The sequence below is a fragment of the Oryzias latipes genome, chromosome 4 (assembly GCF_002234675.1).
Source record: "Oryzias latipes chromosome 4, ASM223467v1".
Lineage (NCBI taxonomy): Eukaryota > Metazoa > Chordata > Actinopteri > Beloniformes > Adrianichthyidae > Oryzias > Oryzias latipes.
The window spans coordinates 19,336,184-19,348,005 of record NC_019862.2 but is presented as its reverse complement, the minus strand read 5'-3'; the positions used below and the strand labels follow the sequence as shown (position 1 = coordinate 19,348,005).

At 37.7% G+C, this 11,822-nt stretch overlaps 1 protein-coding gene across 3 annotated transcripts; it reads right to left on the bottom strand.

Moving 5' to 3' along the window:
- Positions 1-37: 37 nt before the first annotated feature.
- On the bottom strand, positions 38-3,796 carry glrx2 (glutaredoxin 2). Of its 3 annotated transcripts, none has more exons than XM_004068100.4 (4): positions 3,697-3,796; positions 2,064-2,127; positions 754-930; positions 38-647 (listed from the first exon to the last, which is right to left on the bottom strand). In XM_004068100.4, exons 2-4 carry the CDS (start codon positions 2,124-2,126, stop codon positions 483-485), a joined length of 405 nt encoding a protein of 134 aa, XP_004068148.1. In that variant the 5' UTR covers position 2,127; positions 3,697-3,796; the 3' UTR covers positions 38-482. The 3 variants fall into 3 exon arrangements, with proteins under 3 accessions (XP_004068148.1, XP_011472537.1, XP_023810141.1); XM_011474235.3 differs by having other exon boundaries at positions 3,509-3,697; XM_023954373.1 differs by lacking the exon at positions 3,697-3,796 and adding an exon at positions 2,221-2,235.
- Between the last annotated feature and the right edge of the window lie 8,026 nt (positions 3,797-11,822).

The window sequence follows — 11,822 nt, the reverse complement described above, 5'->3', positions numbered from 1 at the left end:
CCTCAAATGTAACAAACCCAAGAATGTGCACACTGGAACCGGAGCATCATACGTTTTATTTTACGATTAATAAATATACAAATTGACTTATTAACATCCGTGTTGGTATTAGATTACTCAGAACTGTATATATAACAACATTTGTGGTTTTTTTTAAACAGTAGGGCCGATTTATATTTGAAAAAAAAAAAGAAATATTTGCCGTATGTATTAACGTTACAATTATTATAAGTTGTGCTGTTTTGTTTTAGAACAATATGAATAATAAGAAATCTAGTGCTTTTGCTTGTATGACTTAAAAAAAAGTTTAAAATGCTATTGTTGAAATAACAATGTAAAAGCCAATTTAAAAAAATCTAAATAAAAATAGAAAATATACACATCAATTACACAAATGTTTTGCACAGCAGCATATGACATTTAAAATAAGATCAAGTATATAATAAATATATAAAGGATCCTAAAATTACTAGAGCGGTTAGTCATTTGGCGGACTTGAACTCTCCGCTGCCTGAGCCTTCAGAGCCCGCTGCTGCACAGCAGGGAGTGCACTGCTCAATGAGAGGCAGCAGCTTCCCCTGCTGGTAAAGCTGCTTGGTGTCTGATCCTCCACCGATGCAGTTCCCATTGATGAACACTCGTGGCACCTGAAGAAGTAGATTAGAAAATGAAATTTGACTTTATCCAAAAAAATAAACTATACTGTATAAAGGAACTGATGTCTAATGTCAACACAGGGCACAAAGTTCTTACAGTTCTGGCACCAGTCATCTGAGCTAATGCTTCTTGCAGTCTCCTCCCATCATCATGCTGATCCAGCTCAATCACTTTGTATGCCGCACCGATTTCATTAAAGACATTTTTGGCCATTCTACAATACGGACAGCTGGTTTTGGAAAATATGACAACGCAGTTTTGTGCCACAACCTCCTGAAAAAAGGAGTAGAAACAAGATCTTGGTAAATACCAGCACAAAAAACACAGAAAGAGGCTGTCAGCCCTTAATATTTTGGGCAGTTCATTGTTTGTCACTTTTGTTTTTTGATTGCATTTTTTTTTCAGTAAGAAGTTAGAACTACAGACAGGCCTGACCCCATTATCCTACAACAATGACTTTGTAAAGCATGCGCAATATGCTTTTGCATTGGCCTGTTGAAAAATGCATGGATGTTCCTGGAAAGGCTGACGTCTTGAAGGCAGCATGAGTTGTGATGAAATCTTAATGAACTTTTCTGCATTGGCGTTGCACTTGCAGTTATATAAACTGCCTTTTTCAAAGGACAAAGAGACAAATGAAACTTAAAGAACCTCAGAACCTGCTGATTATATGTTTTACTGATATGAACCTGGACTTTCGGTTATCTAAGCAAGTAATAGGGTATCTTTATCCTTAAGAAAATAAAATTAAGAAGGAATGCTGGTTTGTCTGGCCACACCAAATTTCCAGTGGAATGGTCAAAGCCAGATGGCTCTGGAGTTAATCCATTGCAAACTGTCACCTGATACATGTTTTGCCTTCCAAGCGAGGTGTAGTGCTCATAAGCTTTAGTAGACATGCTCCAGAAAACTGTTGATTCAGAAGAAAGCTCTGAAGAGGACCCTGGGATTTACATGAAGCTTTTTTTGTCATTGTAACAATGTTCTATGAAGATCTCTTGATTTTATTTTGAGTATTTGTCAAAGATTTTTCCAGATGCGTCTCTTGCTTTAGTGATTTTATTACTTTTTTCGGATTCAAATATTAAGATTTCTCTGGATTTGTGTACTGCTTCCTTCACATAACTAAGGAAAGCCATGTTCATGTTTTCTTTCAAAAAGCTCAAAATAAATTGGAAAAAGTCTTTTTTTTTTAATAAACAGTTTTTGTACCTGTTTAAACCAGTTAACATTTAGCACCAAAAATACCCTTTTTCCTCTACGAAAGAGATTTAAATCACCCTTTTACGTAATTACATTAAATGTGTGGGAGATTTAGAGAAATCAACTGAAAATAAAATGTGTAGGAGCCTCAACTATACACTGCTACAACTACAGTAACACAGATCTGTAAAACACCTACTTACCTGCACGAACTGAACACATGCAGTGCTGGACAAAGCCCCATGACTGGAGGTAAGGTTCCCCATTCTGTAAAACACAGCAATGTGTTATTGCATATCTTTTAAATGATGTTACTCTAAAAGCATCATGTTTTGCATAATAATTGTGTCACAGACGTACTGAGTCTGTCCGAGACTTAGCCACGGAAAAGTCCCAAAGGCAGGAGAGAAAAAGTGACATGAAGAAAAAAGGATAAAATCAAGGGCTAATAGAGTCATAACTGCTGATCTTTTTATGTTAATATTAACCCCTAAAATAATGCATTAGAACCATGCATTCACTGAAAGCTTAGTCCTTTTAATGTTCAGTCTCCTTCTGCAGCAGGGTTTCTGTACACACTAATCCAGGATTACATGAACTCTTCAGCGCTAAAGTCCAAAAGGATCAATCAGCAGCAAGTTAATGTCATGCAGAATTCTCTCTCTGAATTTGGGAATTTTCAAAATATGTCAAATGGGGGGGGTGAAACCTTTTGACAGGCAACTGGATTAATGAACAAAAACATACAGAACAGTGTTTCTGTGACATCATTGAACGATTCAGGGTTTTTTTTAAAGTCTATGTCCCACCATAAATTTCAAGACCTAATTCTACAAAACTAAACTACCTTAAATCAAAGAACCTGCAATATTAACCCCCAAACAGGAGTGTGTGTATTCTTCAGGAGTATTTCATTGTGCTTTAATTCATATCTTATATTTATTGATGTATCTATCTATTTTTGGATGGAAGTAGAGTCCTTTTAGAAGATCTTTTATTCATTTATTTATTTACACCACACACATGTTCAGATTGGCACTGTAAACAATGCACTTGTGAATAAATCAGGTAAATCACTGCATCGACAGTAATGTTTATTCAAATTGTGCAAGATGAACCCCCCTAATCATCCATAAATTATTCCAGTTTTTTTTTTTTCAATCCAAATAATAATAATAAAAGGTGGCAGAAAGTGCTTTGCCTTCTGGCAATGTCTCAATCAAACAAGCCATGCACTTTGTGTTTGTATTGTTTTAATGTTCCAAAAACTTTTATTTTGCCAAATGTTTTCCCACCCAAATAAAAGTGTCACATTACATACGGGTTTTAACGGGACCTGACAAATAAAATATTACAAGTTAGTTTTGCAATACGCCACTGTGAGACGTGGTATTTGTAGTGACTTTAGGTCAAGTTTGAATCCAAGGATGGAATAGCAATTTTTCTCTCTTCTTTTTAACTTTGTATCAAAGGCGGATATTTTTCAACAACGGAGCTGTACTGTATGAGACTGTGCCCGGCAAGAACGGACGCTCACCATTCCAGATTAGCAACGCGTGCTAATAACTAGGCTTTTACTGGAAATAAAGTATTTAATAATTTTATTGATAATCTGCTGATTTAAAAGAACTGTAAATAACGCAATAACCTCCAGTCGCTCCATGTCACTCGATAAAGCCGTCCTGACCGGGGAAACATTTTGAAAAACGGCCATCCGGCCATTGCAAGGCATCCTGAACGGAGCATTCAGTATGTGTGTAAGCATTTCTGAAATTACACAACACACTTTCAGATCAGAAACACGCTCGGGTTTTTGTCCTTGTTGTGACTGTTTACCTCTAAGGTCCACTTTACGTGTTAGCGCTTTCCTTCCTCGTCTGTGTTGTCCATCGTCCATGAAGTTGAACATGAAATCAAAGGCTCTCTACTGCCACCAACTGGACTGGAGGCTAAGTAGAAAATGTCATAAACTTTTCATCCTTGCCTTCCGCTATTGTTCTTTCTCTGCTGACAACAAATACATGTAGTCATACATACATAAAAACACACACACACACACACATACACACAAATATATATATATATATATATATATATATATATATATATATATATATATATATATATATATATATATATATATATATACATATATATATATATATATATATATATATATATATATATATATATATATATATATATATATAAAAATATAAAAATATATTTTATATATATATATAAAAAAAACGCCCCTCTCACCCTCTGCGGGTGGTTACTCCTCCAAGTTCGGGTCCTCTACCAGAGGCCTGGGAGCTTGAGGGTCCTGCGCAGTATCTTAGCTGTTCCTAGCACTGCGCTTTTCTGGACTGAGAGGTCTGAGGTCTTTCCAGGTATCTGTTGTAGCCACTCCTCCATCCTGGGGGTTACAGCCCTGAGTGCTCCAATTACCACAGGCACCACTGTCACCTTCACTTTCCAGGCTTTCTCCAGTTCTTCTCTGAGTCCCTGGTATTTCTCCAGTTTCTCATGTTCCTTCTTCCTGATGTTCCCATCGCTTGGCACTGCCACATCCACCACAACGGCTTTCCTCTGTTCTTTATCCACCACTACAATGTCTGGTTGGTTCGCCATTACCATCCTATCAGTCTGGATCTGGAAGTCCCACAGGATCTTTGCCCTCTCATTCTCTACCACCTTCGGAGGTGTTTCCCATTTTGACCTTGTGGTTTCCAGTTCATATTCTGCACACATGTTCCTGTATATTATTCCAGCCACTTGATTGTGGCGCTCCATGTATGCTTTCCCTGCCAGCATCTTACATCCTGCAGTTATGTGCTGGATTGTTTCAGGCACCTCTTTGCACAGCCTACACCTTGGATCTTGTCTGGTGTGGTAGATCTGAGCCTCTATCGCTCTGGTGCTCAGGGCTTGTTCCTGGGCTGCCAGGATGAGTGCTTCGGTGCTGTCCTGTAGGCCAGCCCTTTCTAGCCATTGGTAGGACTTCTTGATATCAGCCACTTCAGTTATTGTCTGGTGGTACATCCCATGCAGGGGTTTGTCCTCCCATGAGGATCTGTCCTCCAGCACTGTGTCCTCTGCTCTTCATTGCCTGAGACATTCACTGAGCACACTGTCAGTTGGGGCCTTGAGCTTGATGTACTCATGCATCTTGGATGTTTCATCCTGGATGGTGGCTTCTACGCTCAGTAGTCCTCGGCCTCCTTCCTTGCGGCTAGCATACAGTCTCAGGGTGCTGGATTTGGGATGGAACCCTCCATGCATGGTGAGAATCTTTCGTGTTTTAACATCCGTGTGTATATATATATATATATATATATATATATATATATATATATATATATATATATATATATATATATATATATATATTTATGTTTAGTTTATGTTATGTTTTGTAAAAATACATATTATAATGCATATATCACATATATCTTATCTATGTTTCAAACACCATTGTGTACCAGAAACCCAGAGCCCCTAAGTTTTAGACGGCAAGCACTTTAAAATGCTAATTTCTTACTTTAAAATAAGCTGCCAGAACTTGCATATTCTTTTTTCTTATCCCTGTTAAAGCTAATAGCCTATAATAAACTCACCTCTTCTGTCTAAATAGGTAGTTCCAAATCACGAAAACCTTTTTTTAAATATATATTTCAAATAATTTATGAAAGAAAGAATGTTACCTAAATGTCAATTATATAGTTGCTTTAACTCATTTATTGTGTAGTTCCCCTTTAAATAAACAGAGGGGCAGTGAAGAAAAAAAAGGCAAACTCTGAGGCTGTGTTTTAATTGACATCTCTCCTTGCATTACTAATCCACCTAACACCTAAAGTGTATCACAGTGCTCCCAGCAGTATTTACTGTCTGGATTGGACAGATTTTGTATCTTGTAGCTTCTTGGACTTTTACCTGATGTGGTAGAATTGAGTTAAATCTTCTGATCCCCAAAGGTATTTCAGTCTGTGCTGCATTATGCAGGTGAACCGTCAGTATAATTGTTCGCTTTCAGGTATTTTATAATGTTTTTGAAAAGTTTGAGGCAAGTTTTAATCTCTGAAAGTTTATAAAGTGGCATTTCAGAGCTTTGAATTCTTTTTTTCAGATGAATTTTATAGTTTAAACCAAATAGTTTGTTGGAAACTTTTTTTAAAAAAAACACTGTCTCAGAACCAAATTTAATTTGTTAACCTCTTTGTGCCTTGATTTCTTTTCAATGAAATTAAAACATATAATCTTCAATGTTTTTGCCAAGTGGAGTCCTGGATTAAATTTTATGTTGGAAATTAGTGTCATACAGCATTGAAGGGTTAACGTTGAGTGTGGTTTGTTGCTTGTTTGTTTAGGTCAGGGGTGTCAAACTCATTTTCACTGAGGGCCACATCAGCATAGCGGCTGTCCTCAAAGGGCCAAATGTAACTTATACATGTAACCAGATAACGAAAAATAAACGTAACTACTCCTTAAAGATAAATAACTCATTATTTAGTTATTATGAAGTGACAATTCCAGTTGCATGGAAAACATGTTTGCTTGTTACTTTAGCATAAATCCTTTTACATTTGATTCTGTCAGGTTAGGTTACAAGGACAGTGTTTAAGTCCTAATGTATAGTTGACCAATCCCATATTTCAAGTCGGATTCCCCCTAGTTATGAATAAATATACACCAATTTTTATTTTTACTTTAAGAGATTAAAAACTGGTAGGCTCTCGCGGGCCATAGAAAACTACATGGAGGGCCACATTTGGCCCCCGGGCCTTGACTTTGACACATGTGGTTTAGGTGGTTTCTTTTGTTTAACAGGCATTTTGAGAGTAACAAAACAGCTTGGCTGCAGTCACTTTGAAAAGTGAGGCATATGATTCAAAAAGTCGGGAGTATTCAAACCTTTTGGTCAATCGAAGATTTAAATCAAAGGTAATGTTTGGATTGATTGGTCAAATTTGGTCAAAACTTTAGGCCTGAACAAATTTTAAAATCTAAATACAAATGGAAAGACCTATAAGTCCAGATCTTTTACAAGATAGAGATGGTATTTATAGCTCTTTTGAGTGAGCCGTTCATTTCAAAGAGCTGTTTAAAAGACTTGCTGATTTGGCTCCTTTTAATATTTATTTACGTTTTAGAAGCCAAAAAAAGAGTTAATTTATTTAATCCTGCAAATAATCACAAGGAATATTAATGGGCTGAAATATTGATCAGAATGGTGTCAAACTTGGATTTCCCACCAATTATTGAGTTTAAATGATTGTTGCAATATTAATTACAGCCTAATTTGACATTTACAAGATTACAAAGTCTTGCTCAGAGCTTCAACAGCTACCTTGTAACGACAAAGATCTTTACCAACTGCACAGATTTGAATTATTTCTCCTCCACTTGATCATCAGAATGGGAAGAGGTTCGACTCCTCCAGGGTTTGAGGAAATCCGTTGGGGAGTTGGGGACGTTATCCGTGGTTGGGATGAGGGTGTAGCTTGGGTGAGTCCACCTGGTTACGGTGATTCAAACAAAGCAGATGCACTTGTTTTTTTAAGCAAAACGATGCCTGTTCCCTGAGTCTCGTGAGTTACTTCAGTTTGATTCAAACAAAACACTTCCTGCCTCCATAGTCAGTGACCCTTCAAATGATTGTTATTTCCCTCAGGGAAACTTCTATCTCCAACATAGAAATAGGATGTTTTTCCTTGTCAAACAGCAACAGCTGCAGAGTAGTTCTATTTTACTTTGTGGAAAACATTGTTTCTTTACATGGATCTGCACTCATTACTTTCAGTAACTACAGACGTCAGAGTGGGAGGGGGATTTTTCGGTGCAGATGGAGCAGAGATGTTCGTGATGGTGGTGGTGACAGAAAACCAGACAAACTGCTATAGACCCACACATAGTGAAATTTTGAGTGTTAATCCATGAAAACAGCCGATCAGCTGTGCCATGAAAGCCAAATGTTCTTGGAGGCTTTGAAAAGTCCAGAAGAAGAATATGCCATCATGGCAGAAGGAGCTGAAATAACTTTTCACGTTGAAAAAAAGTGAGAGCTGGATTCCTGGATGATTTCACTTTTTCATAGATTCACTGAATGCTGCTTTCTCAGATGCATCAAAATAACTGAGATCTAAAACTCCAGTTTTCTTTTTAAATAATTTTTTCTTCTAAATAATTGAATTATTCTGTTCCACAAGTGCTTGATGATGGAGATAAACCAGAAAACCTGATGGTCTGAGATCATGATTGATGTTATTTCTCTGTTCTGCAAGCATCTGAGTCATTTGTCATCCACAAATGAGTGTTGGCGTCATCCCTCCAAACGCCACCCTCATCTTTGAGATGCAGCTACTAAAATATTTAGTGGTTTCATCTGCAAGTTATCCCTGAGTTTTCCATTCCACTCACATTTTCTTCACCAAGCATTGTTTCAAAAAATGCCACAGGAATGGTTTCTAAACATGTTCTGGTGTTGAAGTGCTGCAGAGGGCGGTCGACCCGTAATTAAGATTGCAGGTTTGATACCCGCCTTGCACGCCCATGAGTCGAAGTGTCCTTGGGCAAGACACTGAACCCCACCTTGCCTCTGGTGGGAGGTTGGCGCCAGTGTTCGGCAGCGGAGTGTGTGAATGTGTGTGTGACTGGGTGAATGGGACTGTGACTGTAAAGTGCTTTGGGCTTTGACGAAGGTAGAAAAGCGCTATACAAGTATTCGCTATTTTACCAGTTTTTTTTTGTTTGTTTTTTACCAACTCTTTAAATAATTAGGAGTTAAAATGAGATGATACATCCATCTGACCAAAAATTGTTTTCCCACTGGAATGTGAGAAGAAATCATCTTCAGACACTTAATTTTTGGAATAAGCAACAACAGTTTCATGGATGCTCATCATGAAGATCATCTCACTTGTTTTTGAACAGAAGCTTATTTTAAATTTATATTTCACAGAGAATTTCAAATGAGTCAAACAAAAATTCAACAGTTTTCTGGGTTTCAAACTGTGAAAATGAAAGATAGACATGCACATCAATAAATATAACATATGAATTACAAATGAAAGTATTTTACCACTTCTTATGAAGTCATGATGGGGGTTTGGTGTGGATCTGAGCTTCTAGACTTCTGGGATCTATTTTTTTCTCCATTCTCTTTTTTGTAATATTTCATAAACTTTGGTAATAAATCAGCACAAATGATTTTATCAGGACAGAAGCTGAATGCAGTGCAGAATCAGCAGTATGGATTGCAGATGTTTTTCCATTGTTTTGCCTTCAGTGCAATGTTTGTTCTCTGCCTATAAAATGTTGGCACAAAATGGTGTTGTGTATGAACAAGTAAAAAATCAATGCTCCAAATCAGTTCTTCTTTCTGCTTCCTTTTGTGTTGCCATATTTCATGTACAGGTTTTGACACCTGCTCTTGCCAAGAACGTCTTGGATCTGTCCTGATATGTAATTTTGCCAAAGAAACGGGAGCCTTTAACCCAAGATTTTAAGCAATAGGTTACCGGGAAGCTCCAAAAACAACCCCGCTCAATGTGATTTAAAAAAGAACCAAAACATGCATTCTCAGAAAAGCTATATATCTCACAAATCAAAAATCTTGCACAATGTCCATACAAATGGAACAAGGATTGTTCTTCATCTCAGATCATGGTATGCGTCTTGGCAATGTAATCCTACTAAAAAAAAAAATAATAATCCAAAGTAAACATAGAATCATGTCAGGATTCACTTAAATCCAAGCCTGGGGGATTGTCCCCATACTTTGAGCAGTATGTGCACACATGCATGAGGGGCTGCAGTGAGGCCCTGCCTGCTGAGCTGATGTCCTTTGCAAATGCTAGTGCTTTATTTTCTTCTGTGGCAGCCAAGAAACAGAAAGTGCACATCTGTTTTGTTTCTGATTGAAATAAAAACTGCAGTTAGACCTTCCAATCAAAAATAAGAATGCCAACACAAAAATGACTCATTTAAGTCTTGAGGAAGAATTAATAAAGTAGTATTTTTTTTAAATAGTCTGCTATCTCAACTTTTAACAGCTGCATACCCAAATCATTTTTCTCTGTGATGCTTTAAGATGACATATTATGATGTGTTGTGAAGAAAATCAAGCTATTACATTTCTGATATGCTGTAAAGTCTTTCAAACAAGTGATATATAAATATAAAAAAAGCATTTTACTTATCTCCACTTGTCAACTTTAAAGCATTAGAGAACAAACAAACATTTTTTTCTTATATCTTCAAAGGCTTTATTCCTTCTCCTTTATGTATGTTCAAGAAAATGCATTCCCATTTTGCCAATGTTCAGCCTGCATGATACAATGATACAATTAGCCAAATGAGGAGATGTTAAACAAAAGCAATTTTCAATTCTAGGGGACAAATGCACAATCTCAGAGTTGAATAAAGAAAATCTGCCACAGTAAGACAAATAAAGAAGCATTAAATTAGGCAATTGGAAGAATTATCCATTCACAGGCTCAGACAAGCACCAGGTTGGACCGCCTTTTGCCTTCAGAACTGCCTTAATCCTTGGTAGCATAGATTCAACAAGCTACTGGAAACATTTCTCAGAGAGTTTGGTTCATATTGGCATGATAGTATTACACAGTTGCAGTAGATTTGTCGGCTGCACATCCATGATGCCAATCATCACATCCCAAGGTGCTCTATTGGGTTCAGATCTAGTGACTGTGGAGGCCATTTGAGTTCGGTGAACTCATTGTCATGTTCAAGAAACCAGTCTGAAATTATTCTAGCTGTATGATATAACACATCATCCTGCTAGAAGTAGCCATCAGAGGATGGGCACAAAGTGGTCATAAAGGGAAGAACATGGTCAGCAACAATACTCAGGTACAGTAGACTATGGTGTTTCAACCATGCTCAATTGGTACCAAAGTGTGCCATGAAAATATCCCCCACACCATTAGACCACCACCACTGTCCTGAACCATTGATACAAGATAGAATGGATCCATGCTTACATGTTATTGATGCCAAATTCTGACCCTACCATCCAAATGTTGCAGCAGAAATGGAGACTTATCAGACCAGACAAGGTTTTTCCAATCTTCTTTTGTCCAGTTTTGGTGAGCCTGTGGGAATTGTAACATCACTTTCCTGTTCTTTGCTGACAGGAGTGGCATCAGGTGTGGTCTTCTGATGCTGTAGCCCATCTGCTTCAAGTTTTGGTTTGTTGTGCATTTAGAGATGCTCTTCTTCAGACCTTGGTTGCAACCTCTGGTTATTTCGGTTACTGTTGCCTTTCTATCAGCTGGAAACAGTTGCCCATTCTCCTCTGACCTCTGGCATCAACAAGGCATTTCCGCTCATAGAACTGGATATTTTTTCTTTTTCGGATCATTCCCTGTATATTTGCTAAAACAACCTTAATGCTTGAAAGAATAAATGCAGGGTTTGAGATGGAATCAGACAAAAGATCAGCTCTATTGCGGTCCCAGAGAACAAAATTATACATCCAAGGGCATGACAGCTGACATGCAGCTCTCAGAGATCAATCTTGACTGTTGCGTTTAATGATTTGCCTTTCCTGTTTGCTCACGCAGCAATTGACATTTAACAGATACTGTCTTACTCAAATAATATGGAAGAAACATATGTGATCATCATTTCTATTTGTTGCTATAGGAAGACAGATTGCCCAACACACCTCTTATGGCAATGCAACCTCCCTCCTACCTCTTGTGTTTTTAATCTTTAGCTGTATATACTAATTGAAAATGTTTTTGCTGCACATATTTCCCAAGACATGCAATCAGTCCCACAAGTGACTTTCATGAAGGATATTTGGTTCAGTTCCTTACTCCCGACCCAGCGTCCTCCAGTGGACAATCAGCCGTCTCGCCAGCAGGACACAGCGGATCCGGCAGCCACTCTTGATTACATTCATGACTCAAGCTGCCGATTGGCTTCTCAGTGTG